This window comes from Canis lupus, chromosome 16 (assembly GCF_003254725.2).
Source record: "Canis lupus dingo isolate Sandy chromosome 16, ASM325472v2, whole genome shotgun sequence".
NCBI lineage: Eukaryota > Metazoa > Chordata > Mammalia > Carnivora > Canidae > Canis > Canis lupus.
The window spans coordinates 41,778,884-41,798,219 of NC_064258.1; the positions used below are offsets into that span (position 1 = coordinate 41,778,884).

The following is a 19,336-nucleotide window of genomic DNA, read 5'->3' on the forward strand; positions in this document are numbered from 1 at the left end:
GGTGAATAAAAGAAAAAAAAGACAGTAACAAGTGTTGACAAGGATATGGAAAAACTGGAACTCTCATACATTGTTGGTGGAGCTTTGAAATGGTACAGTCATTTTAGAAAAGTTTGGCAGTTCCTCAAAATGTTAAACCTAGGGTTGCCATACAATTCAGCAGTTCTACTCTTAGAGAAGTAAGATTCTGCCTAGGAGAAAGAAAAACATGCCCCACATAAACAAAGTACAGATACATGTTATAACTTGAATGAACCTTGAAAACATTAGGCTAAGTGAAAAAAGCAAGCCCAAAAGACTACATGCTGCATGACTCAATTTATATGAAATGTCCAGAAAAGGCAAATACACAGAGACAGAAAGTCCATTAGTGGTTGATGGGCGAGCAGGAGGGAGAAATGAGAGTGACTAATAAGTATGGGTTTCTTTTTGGAGTGATGACATGTTCTAGAATTAGATAACTGTGTTGGATATACAACTCTGAATATACAAAAAAAGCACAGAATTGTATACTTTTTTTTTTTTTTTTAGAATTGTATACTTTAAAAGAACTTTATATTATGTGGATTCTGAGTAAAGTTGTTATTAAATATATATATATATATACACACACACATATATATATACATATATCACATAATGAAATCACCAATTATTGAAATGGAAAAGGTAGATAATACAGAAAAGTGACAAAATGTCAAAAACATCTTTGAAAATGTTTCAACAACAACAAAAAAAGAAAATGTTTCAACATCACTAGTAAAAAAAATATATATGATGAAAGAATGAAGTGCCATCCCCGTTCTTCAAATTAGCAAATATTTTTTAAATTTAAAAAAAGGCACAGTGAGAAAGACACTATACCTCGTTTCTAAAAATTGACAATGTTTTTGTAAGGCCATTTGGCAATATATGTCCATCATTCATCTTCTGGACACAGTAATTCCATCTAGGGTTCTATCCTAAGACAGTAATCACACATGCAGATAATAATTAACAAACAAGATTTTAATTGTAACATTGTAATAGCCTTATGGGGAAATGGTTAATGTGATAATGATATTTCCATATTATAAAACAGTCTTCTAAAAGCATGTTTTCAAAGACCACAATACGGTAAGTTAATGGAAGCATACTACAAAACTGAACTAGGTTATCCTTAATTTCTAAACAAACAAATAAAAAGGTATTTTATGCAAAAAAAAAAATCATGCAAAGAAAAAGAATGGCAGAAGGAAATATTCTCAAATATTAACAGTGGTTAATTTCTATATAAATTCTAATATAGAATCAAAAATAATACTTTTATGACCTGAAAATTATTTGTTAAATGAAACTGAAAGAAGAGAGAACACTTGGTGATGACACAGAAAAAGAATCTTCTCATGACTCTATTGATCTCTATCACAGAGAACCCTTGCAACTCAGACCATTATTTTCAAATGGGGGATATGGAGTTTTGTAATTTTAAGTTGGTGACTTTGACATTAATTCAAAGTAGCATTCTAAAATTGTTTCTTTAATGGAATTTTGTATGACCCTAGAAAAGGAAACCATCAATCAGCAGTAACATTGTGGTTTCACTCAGTCATCATCACAGATGACTTCATTTTTTTCTTCAATAAGCTATTTGGAGAGGTGATGAAGGACAAATGGTGGATGGCACCAAACTGAGAGAAGTTAATCTCTATCAGGATTGAGATCCTGGGAGATGGGGCCAAAGTGGCTTTAGTTACTAGGAAGTCACATCCACCTAATCTAGTTTCCTTCTTGGATGAGATTACAGATGAGGTAATGGGGTGAGCTTGTTAAAATCCCAGTGGTACCAAACTGAGAGGGCAAAAGAAGTGTACCAGGATCCAAAGACAGAGTAAGGGATTAGGCAATAAACCAAATCCAATGAGACTATATTCAACAAAGATGAGGGTAAAACACTATCACATATGGAAAAGGCAGGGCAGGCTATATACTTCACAGCACAATATGTGGAGTTAAGGGTTCTCTTCCACAGTCAGTTCACCAAAAGGCCACTGAGATGTGGCTCTGTGGTATGCACAATTTAAAAATAGTGAATTTTACTCTCTTCCAATTCAACAAGCTCTGAAGTAATCACATATTTGTAACTCCCTGAGTAAAATAACCAGGACTTAAACGAAGCCACTGGTTGGTGGCTAGAAAAGGTGACAGTAAGCTAACTACTTACGTAGGAGGAAAGAGCTAGGGGAATGGCAGCATCAAATGAAATACTTGAAGGGCCATTTCCTGGAAGGAAGGTTGATGTACTGGGCAATATCCCAACAGACAGAGCTAGACTTAATTGCTAAAAACTAAAATGAAACAGATTCTTACTAAAGAAAACTTCTTAATGATTAGAGCTGTCCATGGTCATTATGGACTTCCAAGGGACACAGTGAGTTCCATGCATGAGAAGTATGAAACTTGAAGTAACTTGGCTTAGAGGAAACTCAAACATGATTATAGAACAGAGAAGAAATATAAAACCCACCAGAAAACAATTAAAAAATAGCAATAAGTACATACCTATCAGTACTTATTTTAAATGTAAATGGACCAAATGGACCAATTAAAAGACCTGGCTGAATGGCAACAAACAAACAAACAAAAAAAACCAAGACTCATTGTCTTGTATTATATATATACTGCCTCCAAGAGACTCAGTTCAGACCTAGAGACACATACAGACTGAAAGTGAATGGATGGAAAAAGATATTCAATGCAAATGAAATGAAACCAGGGGTAGCAATACTTAGACAAAACAGACTTTAAAACAAAGACTAACAAGAGACAAAGAAGGCCATTACAAAATGATAAAGGGATCACTCCAACAAGAGGTCGTAGTAATTGTAATATTTATGTAAAAAGACAGATATTTTAAATATAAATATCTATGCACCCAACATAAGGCACCTAAATATGTAAAGCAAATACTAACAGACATAAAGGGAGAAACTGACAGCAATACAATAATATTGCAGACATTAACACCCCATACATATACACCAGTGGACAGATCATCCAGAGAGAAAATCAATAAGGAAACAGAGTCCTTAAATGATACATTAGACAAGACAGGTTGATAGATATATACAAAATATGACATTCAAACGCAACAGAATACACATTCCTTTCCTTTCAAGTGTAAATGTACTTGAAAGTACATTTCTTTCTCCAGAATAGATCACGTTAGGCCACAAAACAAGTCTCAATAAATTTAAGAAGATTGAAATCAAGCATTTTTTCCAACCACAATGATATGAAATTAGAAATGAATTATAAGAAAAAATAAAACTAGGAAAAACCCCACAAATACAGAGAGGTCAAACAACATGCTACTAAACACCCAATGGGTCAACAAAGATCAAATAGGAAATCCAAAAACACCTTGAGACAAATGGTAATGGAAAAACAATGGTCCAAATTCTATGGGACGTAGCAAAAGCATTTCTAAGAGGGAAGTTTATATTAATACATGTCTACCTCAAGAAATACGGAAAATCTCAAATAAGCAATCTAACTTCCACCCAGTGAACTAAAAGAAGAACAAAGCCCAAAGTTAGAAGTAATAAATGGAAAATAAATAAAATATAGACTTTAACAACAATATAAAAGGTAAACATAACTCAGAGTTGGTTCTGTCAAAAGACGACAGAATTGAAAAACCTTTAGCCAGGCTCAGTAAGAAAAATACAGAGAGGGCCCAAATAAATAAAATAGGAAATGAAAGGATAGGTACAACTGACACCACAGAAATACAGAAGATTATAAAAGACTACTATGAACAATTATACGCCAACCAACTGGACCTAGAAGACGAATGAATAAACCTAGAAGAAATGGCTAAATTCTTAGAAACAAATTATCTTCCAAATTGAACTAGGAAGAAATAGAAAATCTGAACAAAATATAAGGATAACATTGAATAGGTAATCAAAAAATTCCCAGTAAACAAAAGTCCAGATAGACTCACAGGTTAATTCTAACAAATATTAAAGGACAGTTAATACCTATCCTTCTCAAACTATTCCCCCCAAAAATAGAGGAAGAAACACTTCCAAATTCAGGCCAGCGTTACCCTGATATCAAAATCAGACAAAAACAATACAAAAAAATTACAGGCAATACCCCTGATGAACATGAACACAAAATTCCTCAACAAAATATTGCCAAACCAAATTCAACAATACAGTAACAGGATCATGTAGCACGATTAAGTGGGATTTTGAAATGATAGTTCAATATGTGCAAATCAATGTGTACACTACATTAACAAAATGATAAAAATTCTCAACAAAGTGGGTATAGAGGAAACATACCCCAACATAATAAACACCATATATAACAAACCCACTATTATACTCAACAGTAAAAAGCTGAAAGATTTTCTTCTGATATCAGGAACAAGACAAAAATGCCCACTCTCACCACTTTTATTCCACGTAGTACTGGAAATCCTAGCCCTGGTAATCAGACAAGAAAAGAAAAGGGCATCCAAGTTAGAAAGGAGGAAGTAAAACTGTCACTATTTGCCAACAAAATGCTCTAGAAAATTCTAAAGACTCCATAAAAGAAACTACTAAAACTAATAAACAAATTCAGTAAAGTTTCAGGATTCAAAATTAATACCCAGAAATCTGTTCCTAATAAATCTATACACTAATACCAAAATATCAAAAAGATAAATTAGGAAAACAATCCCATTTATAACTCCAACAAAAAGAATAAAATACCTAAGAGATAAATGTAACCAAGAAGGTTAAAGACTTATACTCTGAAAATTAGAAGACATAGATGAAAGAAATTGAAGACAACACAAATAAGTAGAAAGATATATTGTGCTCATGGATTGGAAGAATCGATAGTGTTAAAATGTCCATAGTACCTAAAGCAACCTACAATTCAATGCAATCTCTATCAAAATACCAATGGCATATTTCACAGAGCTAGAAAATGTAAACCTAAAAATTTGTATGAAACCACTAAAGATCCCAAATAGCCAAGCAATCTTAGAACAAAACTGGAGGTATCATGTTCCCAAAGCTGGGGGAAATGGACAGAATATGCAAAACAATGAAACTGGACCACTTCCTTACATCATACACTAAAATAAACTTGATATGGATCAAAGATATATAAGACCTGAAAACATAAAACTTGTAAAACATAACATAGGCAGTAAACTCAATGATACTGGTCTTAGCAATATTTTGGGGGGATCTGTCTTCACAGACAAGGGTAACAAAAGCAAAAATAAAAAAATAGGACTACATCAAACTAAAAAGCTTTTCATAGGAAAAGAACCCATCAACAAAAAAAGGCGGCCTACTAAATGAAAGATACTTGCTAATGATATATCTGATAAGGGACTAATATACAAAATATATAAAGAACTTAGACAACCTGACACTAAAACACCCCAAAACAATCCATTTAAAAAATGGGCAGAGGATCTGAACATTTTCCAAAGAAGATATATAGATGGTCAACAGACACATGAAAAGATGCTCTACATCACTAATTATCAGGGAAAGGAAAATCAACACCCCACCCCTGTCAGAATGGCTAGTATAAAAAAGATAAGAAGTAACAAATGTTGGCAAGGATGTAAAGAAAAGGAAACTCTCATGCACTACTGTGGGAATGTAAATTGGTGCAGCCACTATAGAAAATAGTATGGAGGATCTTCAAAAATTAAAAATAGAATTACTATATGATTACCATATGATCCAACAATTCTACTACTGGGTATTTACCCAAAGGAAACAAAAACGCTAATCCAAAAAGATAGATGTTCCCCTCTGTTTATTGCAGCATTATGTACAATGACCAAGATATGAAAGCAACCTGAGAGTCTGTCAGTAGATGAATGGATAAAGAATATTTGGCATATTTATGCAATGGAATATCACTCAGTGTTAAAAAAGAATGAAGTCTTGCCATTTACAACTACATGGATGGACCTGGAGGTATGGTATCACGCTAAGTGAAGTAAGTTAGAGAAAAACACCATACGATTTGACTTATATGTAAATGTCTAAAACATTAAACAAACAAAACAAAGCAGAAACATACTCAAACATACTTAGAAACACAGATCACAAATGAGTAGTTGCCAGGGGGGAGGAGCTGTGGATGGGCAAAATAGATGAACGAGATTAAGAGGTATAAGCTTCCAGTTGTAAAATAAATAAGTCACAAGGATGTAAAGTGTAAGCATAGGGAATAGTCAATAATATTGTAATAACTATATAGGGTGACAGATGGTGACTAGACTTATGGTGATCATCTCATAATGTATGTAAATGTTGAAACACTATGTTATAGTGTATAACATATAACTATATGTGTATATAGTGTATAGTGACCTGAAACTGATCATCTTGTAAGTCAATTATACTTCAATTAAAAAAACAAACATGATTCTAGTCCATTCTCTTCTCAGATGCCTGAAATACCTCCATATCTTCACTGCCAAGAGACATTTGTTTAGATACCTCTATTCCTTTAAGAGATAAACTAATTTCTTTTATACAAACAGGCACAATTGTGGGAAACAACTTCTCTATATCCAGCAAGACCTTCTCTACCATCATTATCCTTTGTTTCTGCTGAGACTATAAAGAATTTGCCTAAACACTGGGCCATATGAGAATCTTTCAAATACTGAAAGATATTATGTAACACCCTCATAAGATTGTTCCTACTACTTGGACAGTATATATTAAGAAAACAGTACCAGAGATTTTCACAGGGGCTCAAAATGCAAATGCCTAATAGTGGAGATAGGTTACACAAACTACAGTCACACAAATAATATGCAGTCATAAAAACAATAAACAGGTAAGTGAATTCTGAATATATATATATATATATATATATATATATATATATGAGAGTGGGCAAAAAGTTCAGTAAGAGAGAAAAAGCAAAAAAAAAGAGAAAGCATACTATGATTATATAAAAAGGATCACTCACAAATTAGAATTGAATTTGGAATGATAGAAATATGATGTCATGCTCACTGGATTGGCTGAGAAACCGTTCCCTTTTGATGCAAACCATCTATTCACACCTATTCATAACACACGTCTATTCATAAACAATTGTTTCCAAAGTATCTAGGTTCTTTATACAAGTCATTCTATATTGTTTGAATCACATATAAAGTTTTAGTTATATAATACATAAAATGTAATCATAATTTCCTCAAAAAGTAACATAGAATCACTATATTACCAGTAGTTCCACTTCTAGGAATTAGAGAATTAAAATTTTATTTTCAGGGTGTAGGGGATTGGGTAAAATGAGTGAAGGGAAGAAGGAGATACTGGCCTCCAGTTATGCAACGAGAAACTCACGGGAATAAAAAGAGCATAAGGAATACAGTCAATGATGCGTAACAGTGATGAAATGGATCCAATGGAGCCACATTTGTGGTGAGCACAGCATATTGTATAAACTTGTCAAATCACTAAGTTGTATATCTGAAACTAAGGTAACATTGTAAGTTAATTATACAAAAACAAAACAAAACAAAACCCACCTTACTTTCACACAGATTAAAAAAACAAGTATTGGAGCACTCATAGCAGTATCCATAATAATCAAAACGTGGGAACAGCCCAAATGTCCATCAGTTGATGAATGGATACACAACATGTGGTCTATCCATACAGTGGAATATTATTCTGCAGTAAAAGGGAATGAAGTCTATCATTACAGGGTATAACTTGGATGAACCTAGAAAAAATGATGCTGAATGAAAGAAGTCACAAGAGGTCACATCTCAGATTACTCCATTTATACAAAATGTCCAGAACAGGCAAATCTAACAGAGATAGAAAGTATATTAGTGGGACTACTAAGGGCACGGGGTTTCTTTTGGGGATGGAACATGAAAATGCTCTGAATTAGGTGATAGTTGCACAACACTGTTTAAGTGCACTAACACACACTGAACCATATACTTTGAAACGACTGAAATGGTGAATTTCATAGTATTTGGATTCTATCTTAGTAAAACTATATATAATCACAAAATATATATCATTACATATATGTAACATAATATATTGACATCTACAAGTACTAAACACTAAATCCATTAGAGGATTCACAATACTGTCCCTAGTCACGGGTACAACACACAAGGCCTGAATCACCAAAGCAAACAGTAATAACTGAAGAGCTGAGACCAAGAATTACTCACTCCTCCTATTATTTAATTTATTTACTGTATGCTTAATTGGTGCCAGGAAACATGTTAGGGGTGAACAAAGATATGATCCTCATCTTCACAGGGCTCCCAGTCTAGCAGGGAAGCTGGGCATTAAACAATCACTCAAAGGCACCTGGGTGGTCGGTGGGTTAAGTGTGCCTTTGGCTCAGGTCATGATCTCAGGGTCCTGGGATCGAGTCCTACATCGGGCTCCCCGCTCAGTGGGGAGTCTGCTTCTCCCTCTCCCCCTCTCCCTCCCCCTTGCTTATGCTTGCTCTCTCAAATAAATAAAATCTTTAAGAAAAATAAACAATCACTCAAATAAATCTAAAACTTGTAACAAGGAGCATAAGGTGAAACATTGCATTTGGGGATACAATATAACAGGCAAGTATGACTTAGAGGAGGAATTAGATAATAATGTCTCTGAGGAAATTCCATCCAGTCTGTAACTAGAGAGATGAGTTTTAGCCACATGAAGAGTGAAAATAAGAGTATCCTCCAGATGGAACGGCAGTGCAAAAGTCCTGAGGTGGAAAAGAATTTACATTTGAGAAACCCACTAAGGCTAGTTGTGACCAGAGGATAGTGAATAAGAATGTGAAGAGGGCTCAGTCTACACAGGACCTTATGGACTACTCTGAGCATTCTCACTTTATATACTGGGTACAAAGGGAAGCCACCTGGGGCTCCTGGGTGGCTCAGGTGGTTAAGCTTCTGACTCCTGATTTTGGCTCAAGTCATGATCTCAGGGCGGTGAGAGGGAGTCCAGAGTCAGTTTCCACACTCAGCACAGAGTCTGCTTGAGATTCTCTTTCTTCCTCTCCCTCTGCCCCCCACCCTGCACTCATGCTGTTTCTCTCTAAAATAAATAAATCTTAAAAAAATAACCGAAAAACAAAAACAAACAGAAGCTACCCAGGAATTTCAGTGGGCAAGTAACATGATCACCTTGTGCCATAAAAGCATCACCAGACTCCCTCTGTAGACAAGCGGTTAGAGAAGAGTGAAGAGGACATTACCAGTTAGTACGCTATTCCAGTAATGGCTCAGAGTGGGGGATGGGGTGGAAAGGGCAGACATTTTCAAGATCAGCTTTGCAGTTTGAGAGGTCATCACATATCTTATTTTACAATTAAAATTTACTGATGTGGGGAGAAAAAAAAAAACTGTTCCAGAAAAATCAAAGTATAAAAAGTGAGATTACTTAGCCAGGATCCTAGTCCAGTACCAAACCAAATTCCGCAAAACACTTCAAGCTATATCCTGGAGTCCTGAAGCCTTTTCATAAAACTAAACCCAAATTATCCCTAAACTTCTTGCAGAATATTTTCTTACTAGCAAGCTTTCAAGTGGTAAAATCAATCAATCAATCAATTAATCAATCAATCAATCAATCCAGGCAGTGAAATAGAAACCCAAAAGTTCACTGTGATGAGTACAGGTAATGCTTGGTGTCCTCACTTTGACCCAGCTGCAAACTAGCTTGTCCTGGGAACATTTCTTTTTTTCTATAAAGGAACCATTCTGGGAGAGAAACACCCTGCTTAACATATGCTCTGTTAAAGGCTTCAGTTAAACACGCACACACAAAGAAATATGTGCAAAGTATTCCAGATTATTCATGTGCATCTGTCTCCTTAAACTACACTCCAGAGACTGAAGCAGAACACAGAGGCTGTGATGGATTTCATACAGCTTATAAAGAGTAAATGAATGACTTTCATTGTAGTAGGAAAGCAACTGTACATTATACACCCATACATGCATTTCTTTTCCTCTTAAAATCAAAACCTACTATCTACATGGTAAATATCACTTCAAACCCACAGTGGGTCAAAAAAACAAAATTTGTGAATGACCTTATATCCTTATAGCCCAAGACATGAATCATGAAAAATCTAAGGCAAACTACCTATTCCAGTTCCCCCAGAGCATACTGGAAGCAAATAATAAAGATGAATATAACCATCATTAATTATATACTTTGCAACACATACTCTGTAAGTAGTTCCCATGTTCTATTTTTCACTTATACTGTGAAAATTAGTTTTGCACTTAAAAGTGCAAAATGAAGAGATGCTGTTTAGCCTCAAGCAATCATTTCATCACTTCCATCTTTATCACTCACAAGGTTTCAGCTTCTCTGAGATTGTAATGATATCTTACAATATATCCTATTGACACAACTGCATGACAGCTCCCAGTCTTCCATGTTAAGACTCCACTTTTCTATAAGACTTCCCTCGCCCTCTATAGCTGAGTTCGTTCTCCATCCATCCACCCCTCTGGTCACTGTCTCTTGTATATGTCTCTGTCCAAACTTACAACTGCCCCTCCTTCTAAACAAGGACTTCCCTGATGCTTCATGCTCCCAGGACCTAATGGAGCCTCATACATGAAAGTTGTCAAAGGCTTGTGAAATGAAATGAATGAGTAAATGAATCTGATCTACCAAATCTCTGTATATAATTTTTCCACCTGTGTTATCCTAAATGTTAATGATCCTCCATCCAATGACATTTCAGATGATTCTCCATTTTTTCCATTTCCAGATAGAAAGGGATCTCTGATTTGAGGTACTACACTGTTTAGAGGGTGTTCACAAAAACCAATTATAAAAGAATATTGTTTGCTGCTCAGGGTTAAACACATGGCTTTGCTGTACAAAGTTTAGACATACATTAAACTTGCTGTACAAGTTTAGACATACATTAGAAAAAGCCTTTACCCCCCAAATTCATATTCTATAGTGACATGTCACTCTATCACTCTTGCTATTGACAATCACATCAGATATTTCTATAAAGGGCCCCCTTCACCACGACAAAGAAAATATGCCCTTGGCAAGGACGAAGGGAGTTCATGAGTTAAATTTGTCATCCCGGAATAAATAATTTAGCACCACTTAAATCCTGAAAGCTCTGAGCCACCTACCTTGTGGTTTATGGCGCGCTCTTCTATGTTTACAATTTCCCAATAGTAAAGCAACAGTTTAATTCCATAGTGCAAAATCAATACAATTTAAATTTACCATTGGAACTATCTAGCAAACTAAAAGATCTATTCTTCCACTGACATGAGATCATCATAAAGCTGCTTCTACAAAGAGGTACTTAGGAACCATTCTAGAATTTAGAGATGAATTCTTCTTACTGGATTTAAAAGCAATTCCCACCCCTCAGACCCGCATGAAATGGTTGGGATCCCTGGGGCCACCTAAATTGTGACCACACAGACCCACCTTTGACTTAACTCTATCAAGGGCCTAGATTTGGGACTGAGATCATCCTGGAAACACAAAGAGCTGTGGTGGTGGTAAAGAGAGATAGCCAACTTCCTTTTGAAATATACTCTTTCACCAGTTCAGGGTTTTAATCAGACAGGAATACTGACCATCGTTTTCACTCTAAATTACATGACTAGCGCAACTACGAGTGGGAAAGTTTGGTGCAGCCATCGACGATTCCAGTGTAATTTCTCTGGAAGGACCAGGGACCAGGCGTTTTTCGTTGAGGGCCCAAAGCTGGTGCTGTGTTCAAACACACCAGCGGACCAATCTGTAAGCTGCACCCTTCTCCTCAATGAAAGAAAACTGGTGGAAAAGGCAAGGAGACGCAAGGACTGACAATAACGTTCACCCCACGGCGAATATTGATCGTCCGCTCTGTGTAAGGTCCACTGACGATGGGGGAGCCGCAGGGGGAGCCGTGTGGGTCCGAACCCTTAGATTCAACAAGCTTCCAAGAGAGCCTTCAATCCACCTGCGCGTACTTTAACTCCTTTCCTTGCACCTGTCATCAATCGGGAAGGCTGGTTTCTCTTTCAGCTGCTCAGAGCAGCCAACAGAAAATTGGGGGGAGGGGAGGCGGCAGCAGCAGCAGTGCAGTGCCAGACTAGAAGGGGGCGTCTATCAGCAGATCAGCAGCCCTATTATTCAAGGGACAACTGGGTTCCCTCCCGCCCAGCCCCCTGCCCAGCGCGCGCTCTCAAGGACAAGAGGTTGGCTCCGCCAGCGCCAGAGCTAGGCCTGGAAGGAGATGCTCGAGCGCTGCGTCCTCCTCCTCCTCCTCCCTCGCTCGCTCGCTCGCGGTGCCGACTCGCCAGCGCCCGCGGGAAGCCGGGCCTCGGGCCGGCTCAGCATCCCTCCCGCAGCCCCCGCTGCCCCTCCTCGGCCCGCGCCCGGGCACCCACCTTGGGCGTGCGGATGTGCTCCATGGTGCGCCCGCTTCGCCGAGGTCCCGGCGGGCGCGGCCTCCCGCACCTGCGCGCTTCTGCGGCGCGGCGGGAGGGGCGCGGGGAGGGGGCTTCGCGCCCGGCAGCGGGCGGGCCACGGGCCTTGGCTCCGCCTCCAGGTGCGGCGGCGCCCGCGCGAGGCCGGCCTGCGGGTCCCGGCAGCGCCCCCGCCCCCCGCCCGCTGCAGGCCCGGCTGGCCTGGGGCGGCTGGCTCCTCTCGCAGGGGGGCCGCCGGCGTGACCCAGCGAGGCCCCTGTTCCCCCAGACACAATGGGGGCCTTGCGCGGGGTGTGGCCTCTTGGAGGAGCGCTGGGGAGCCCGCGCCGCCCGTGGATCCGCTCCCTCCAGCGCGTCCCAGGATAGGTGGGACTTCAGGCGGGTCGGACGGAAGGCTGCCACCTGCGCTCCGGACCAGGACGGCCTAGTGGGTATGTCCCTGCGATGCTGGAACATGCTGGAACATGCTGGAACGCGGGAGCAGCTCGCGCGTAGCGTTTGGGATAAGCAGCAGTGTTAAATCCTTAGGAGGTGTTCTGTGAAGTCGGGAATTTCACATCAACCTGCCACTTAACTGTTGGAAGAGCTGCTTTTCCCGTGGCACCGTGTTGGGTGCTCCTTTGGCGTCTCCACTTAGCTCTGACTGAACCGGAGTATCATTTCAACCTCCCAGTGCCCTGGGAGACCATTAGAACAAAAAAGATAAGTTGATGTTTGCATTTGGCAAAATTGACCCAGGGTATAACTTCTACCTTAATAAAGAACACCAGCAATAGAGTCAGGAGCGCTCTCAACTCATTCTGCTCAGTCTCCTCATTTGGAACGTGAAAGTCACCAGCCTAAATGATCTTAAAGGGCGCTTAACATCTCCAAATTCCCTAAGTGCTAAGAATCCTATATTCGTTTTGAGGTTTGCATTCTGAATGGGATAACAATCTTGGAATTATGTGATTTCAGGACTCTTCTATTCCTCTGCTGGTGGGCAAACCAACAGTTTACTCGGTAAGTAGTTTTTGCATACAACTGACCTTCATATTAGTGCAGTTGTTTGTTTTTTAAGCACTCACAACACTAACTGGTGCGTGAAAAGACATAAATCTGAATGGTATAAATGGCCTAATTTGAAGAAAAAATTTCCAGATTAGTTCAGAAATACATCTTCCATTATCATAGCTATAAAACAGCATTAGGTTAAAACGAGTCAAAAATTATATTCAAATTATCAGGGTAAATCAGCAATAAAACAAGCTGTGTTAATTTATAATAAATTTATAAAATAATAGGGAAAGAAATCTCTATAAATAAACATTTTAGTTTGATCTAACAATTCTCTGAAGAACCCTCCCCCACTTGTCACTATTCAGATTACTAGATTATATACACTGTATTGACCTTTGATGGCCACTCTGTACTTTCTGGTAATTACCCTCCCTTGCATCCCCAAGTTTCACTGCTTCCCTGAGCCACCACTCAGTGGGGCAAAAGAGATTGAAGAAAGCAACAAGAGTTGGAGGGCAGTGACCTGAGGGAATGTAGAGTACATCATTGTAATGCAAACTGTGTTGACCCTAAGTAGGTCAAAAATGAGAAACTAGCTACTCCTTTACTTAAGAAACATGGACATTAATTGTATGGACCTGGATAGAGCTAGAAAGTATTATGTCAAATGAGATAAATCAGTCAGAGAAAGACAAATACTACATCATTTCACTCATATGTAGAATTAAAGAAACAAAACAAATGAGGAAAGGGAAGAAAAGAGAGAGACAAACCAAGAAAGAGACTCTTAACTATAGAGAACAAACGGAAGGTGACCAGAGGGGAGGTGGGAGGGAAGATAGGTGCGACAGGTGATGGGGATTAAGGGATGCACCTCTTGTGATGAGCACCAGTTATTGTATGGAAGTGTTGAATCACTATATTGTACACCTGAAACTAATATAACACTATGTTAGCTAATTGGAATTAAAATAAAAACTTAAACACTAACATTAATTAACTGATGGTCACACACAAGCTACCTTGGCAGATACTGGGAGATTGAAGGGAGATTTAGAGGAGAAGGATACCAAGTTCCAAAATAGTGATGCAAATAACACCAACAAAAAGTAGACCAGCTATGAAGGTAGCAGAGCATGTGGAAATGCCAAAAGAAGCTTCCAGGAGATTGATTCACTTCCTGCAATTTCCATATTAATTATGTACAGGAAACAATGGGCAGACTCAGAATCATATACTTAGTCCTTAAAGTTCTATATTTGGTGTATCTAGAACAAACCATGGGAAATTTGGATGAATGCTGCATCTGTGAGTCTTCAAGAAGCAGAAATTCCCAGATGGCCCCAGAACCAAGAAGTGAGAAGGGGAGAAAAAAAACCTTAATCTTAAAACACTACATAATTCACAGATGGATGCACTCCTAGGTTTGCACTACATCAGCCTTTGCCCAATGGGTTGCAAAAATGGCTATTTTTCTCTAGTATTTATGAGTCCTTGATGGAAAATAAGTATATTTCAACAAAACTATTCTCATCATCAAGCAAAACATCAGATAGTAGGGTTATATCTAGTTACCTGCATATTCATCAAACTACTTCTTCCCTTGCCAAGGCACAACATAGTTGTACTGATTTTATCAGTACAGTACAGTATCAGTGGTTTTTTACCATGTAAAAATGGGAGATATGACTGTACACATCAATATTCTCCTATTCTTCATGGGCACACAGAAGACTATACATTTCAACTCTGTTACTGTTGGGTGGCACCGTGTGGCTATTTCTGTCCAGTTGGTTGTGAGAAGTGACGTGTACCATTTTGGAGCCAAAGATCTGCAAAACCTGGGTGAGGCCCTTCAGCTTCCTCTGCCCCCCCCCCTTTTTTTTAAGATTTATTTATTTTAGAGAGAGAGCATGAGAGAGCAAGCACTCATGAGTGGGGAGTGGGACAGAGGGGAAGAGAGAATCTCAAGCAGATTCCCTGCTGACCATGGAGCCCTATGTAGGACTGGATCCCAGGACCCTGAGACCTTGATCTGAGCTGAAATCAAGAGTTGGAAGCTTAACCGACTGAGCCTCCCAGGTGCCCCCTCTTCTTTGTCTTGATATTTGGAGATCAGTCTTAAGGTTATAGAGAAATAATGATGGTAAATTCACTCTACATATATGATGTGACTGATACTCAAAAAACTATTTAGCATTAGACTGAAATGAAGGAAGAAAGAAATAGACCGTTTGCCCCAGTCATTACTTGAAAAGCAGTTACTGAAGAGTCACAGCAGATTCTTTTGAATGAAAAGAACATGTTTTTGTGGTGGTGGTGGTGGTGGTGGTTGCATGAAGCCACTGAGATTTAATGGTTTAAATTTTGTACCTAGACTAGCCTATCCTGACTTTACAGAGAGAGTCACAGTAATATCCTATCTCCCCCTTCTGTGTTTCTGATATTTTTTAAGGGGGTTGCAAATGTCCTTAAAGAGCCCTAAGGACATATGTTATAGGCCAAGACTTAAAGTACTCTATTGTATATTACGAAACTTCTGGAGAACATCTTAAGAAATTTTTATCACGTAGATATTTCGATTGTAAATAATATTGCTATAGGACTTTTTAAACAAAACCTTGATGTTAACTTGGAACTTACCCAAAAATCTTGTGATCTTCATTGGCCTGAGGAGATTTGGATACTTATCAAATGCTTGCAAGACTTTTTTCCGGAATACTTACATTTCTCCTGAGGCAACTAAAAACTTCTGATTTGGCAGTGAAGACCAAAAAATGTTTCCTCAGGGGGTAGTATTACTAATGATTAGAAACTGTATACACTCCTCTTCAGCCCTATCAAACCTCAGTGGTCCATGTAATGTGTGGAGGAGGGCACATGTTTCTGAAAAGCACAGTCTCAGATAGACCTGTATTAGGTACTCAATATGATGGAAGCAGAAAACCTATATTTTTGCCTGGGGGGGGATAGGTTTTATAACATAGATTTTTATAGTCTCGATGATGCAAAATATCGATGCCTTCTCTGGCCTCGCCCTATGCCAGTTATAGAGAGTAAGCACTCCATGGATTACAGGCAGCTCTGCCCTTTCTCTAGGAACCAAAAAAGAAACTCTAGAGCAGCATAAAAACAGCACTTACTCTGTGAACAGGAAAGGTTTTAAAATAGTCTCTTAAATTTTGTTCTCCTTCCAAGAAGGCACATTGCTAAAGTCCAAGTATTGTCCTCAGACCACTTATTACTGTGTATTGCCTTTCCACTGCCATCCCTTCAGCTGTCGCTTCAATGCGAATTATTCCCCTATCAATATTTTTAGTTCTCAGTTCTCTCTCTGCCACATGTATTATGTTCCTTCCACCTGCTGAGAGCTTCTACCCAGAGGTTTCATCAGTGCCACAAAGTGGGTAGGGTTGAAAACATGGGCGCTGGGGGCAGACAGGTCCCTTTTCTTATCACAACTCTGGTGTGTGTCAGCTGTGTGACCATAAACCAGTTTTCTAACCATCCTGGGCCTTAGGGTTCTCAGCTATAAGATGGGGATAATGATAAAACATGTATTATTTTGTTTCTCAAGCTGAGGACTAGATCTCTCTCTATATGGATGTTTATTGTATTTACTATATTTTTATTGCCTTAAGTACTTCAAAATTATAAAAAATAATAATAGCAAAAAAAAGAAAGGAGATAATCACACCTCCTTCCTAGGGTAGATGTGACAATTCAGTAAGATTGAGCATTTAACATATTCTGTGACAGATACTTTTTGAATGTTCACCTTGTGCCAAGGACTGGAGATAAAATGGGAACCAAAGCAGTGGTAGCCCCTGCCCTCAGGAAGCTTCAGTCCCATGATACCAGCTATTTTATGACCTACCTAATCCTAGATCTTCCACCTGACCTCATTATTTCTCGTGTTGATCCCAATCACTCAAGCTCGAAAGCTTGGAGTTAATTAGTTATATTTGGCTTATGCGTCTTGATGGCTCCCATGTTCAGACACATGTACATTCCCTCCTCCTTCAGCTGATCCCTTCGCATTCCTTCACATTCCTTTCGCATTTCATTTCTCTAGTTCAGGTCCCCACTGCTTCATCCTGGCTGGAATAGTAGCTTCTGCTACCAGATTCATCACTGTAAAAAGCCACTTCGCTCCTGGCCCTCTCCAGCTGACAAACCTTCAAGTGGTTTGCGACAGCCTTCTGAATGAAGTACCATTTCCTTACTCTGTCATTTCAGGCCTGACCACATCCTGCCCTTCTCTTGTACAAACTCAGCAAAGTGAGTCACTGGCATTTAGTAGGTGCTCCAGAAATATTTTTTTGAATGTATCAATGAGTCACTCAATCACCTCCTTTATCTTGTATCGGCTTATCTTTGTGTCTTTGCGCATACTGTTCCTGTCTGCCAAATTCTTTGAGGTTTCAAAATTCACTTCAGTATTCCCTCCAGATGCAGTTCTTCCAAAATAGCTCTTGTCTTGTCCTTCCAATAAGCAGAGATTAACATAAGCAGTTTGTTTTCATCTGGAAGTGCACTTCTATGCGTCTCTGTCACAACTTGTCCACAGGGGACCTCAATCACTCCACTATCCCAGGAATACCCTGCTGGCCCACTACACTGGCAACATCATGCTGATTAGATCTGATAAGCAAAAGGTAGCATGTGCTCTAGATGCCCAAGCAAGGCACTCATGTCAAAGGGTCGGTGATACGATCTAGGAAAATTCAGGGGCCTGCCATCACAGTGAAGTTTCTGGAGATATGCTATAGTCTGGGACATAGCTTTCACTTCCCAGAAGTTGAAATAGCTTCTCCAGTCTGAAAGGCATGTCACTTCTCTTTGCACCCCTACCACTTCTTGCTCTAACCCATTGAGCTACCAGCTCTGAGTGGGATCTGGAGCAAGAAAAGGCTCTCCAGCTGGTTTGGGTTGTAGTGAAAACACACCTACCACAGTGGCCTTTTGACCCCAGCAGATCCAAATATGCTCAAGGAATCTGCAGTGGCAGATAGAGATGTGGTATGGAGCCTCTGGCAAGCTGCAGCTAAGGAATCACACATGGTTCCCAGCATGGCCCACCACCAGGCCCACCCTGCCTTTATGCTAATTTTTTAAAGTTTTCGTTTATTTTTGATTTTGGAAAAATACACATAACTCAAAATTTACAATCTTAACAGTTTTTCGATGTATGGTTTAGCGGTGTTAAGTACATTCACATTGCTATACAATCATCACTGCTATCCATTTCTCAAACTCTTTTTCTGTGAAACTAAAACTCTGTACCCATAAAACAGTAACTTCCTATCTCCCACCTACTCCTACAAAGGATGGAGGGGGGAGGGCACTTGTTCTGATGTGCAGAGCTCTATGTTATTTTTTTCTGGGAACTTCACGTGCCTTGAAGGACAGCTGTCTAGGTGTACAGATCAATGGCAGTTTAAGGCAGGTGACCCCCAATTTGTTCAAATGTCAGGAACTTGGAAGGAAAAGGATTGGAGATTGGCAATGAGAACTAAGGAAAATATTTATGGACTGATGTCTAAGGATGAGCCCAGAGTATGAAAATATTACTGTCCTATATAAATACTATAGGACATCTGATTCAGTGACACGGTGACATTCTCAATAATTATATGCACAATATGGTCCATTTTATTATTGTCAGTCAGTCAAGACTTTCCCAGCCTTGGCAGAGCCTACTTTTTGGACTCATGCGTGAGTGACATTAGTGGTAGGGAAAAAGGTTGTATATGAACTCAGCAATGTGCCTTCCCTCACTGAGTCTGATTTGAGTACCACAGCCGAGACTGATGCTGAGCCCCTACCTTCCCCCTATTCTATACAACACCATCCCTGGTGAAACAG

General features: G+C 39.1%; 1 protein-coding gene across 7 annotated transcripts in view; it reads right to left on the reverse strand.

Annotated features, from left to right (window-relative positions):
* The window catches only part of MTMR7 (myotubularin related protein 7), a 172,189-nt gene that overhangs the window by 90,371 nt on the left and 62,482 nt on the right, over positions 1 to 19,336 (reverse strand). Inside the window, exon 1 of one of the 7 annotated variants that reach the window (XM_025470484.3) lies at positions 12,431 to 12,940. The exons of the other annotated variants lie outside the window; for them this stretch is intronic. Within the exon in view, the coding sequence (XP_025326269.2) occupies positions 12,431 to 12,925 (495 nt within the window). The 5' untranslated portion in view covers positions 12,926 to 12,940. Of the gene's footprint in view, positions 1 to 12,430; positions 12,941 to 19,336 lie in introns of those variants that run through there. 7 annotated transcript variants of the gene reach the window in all.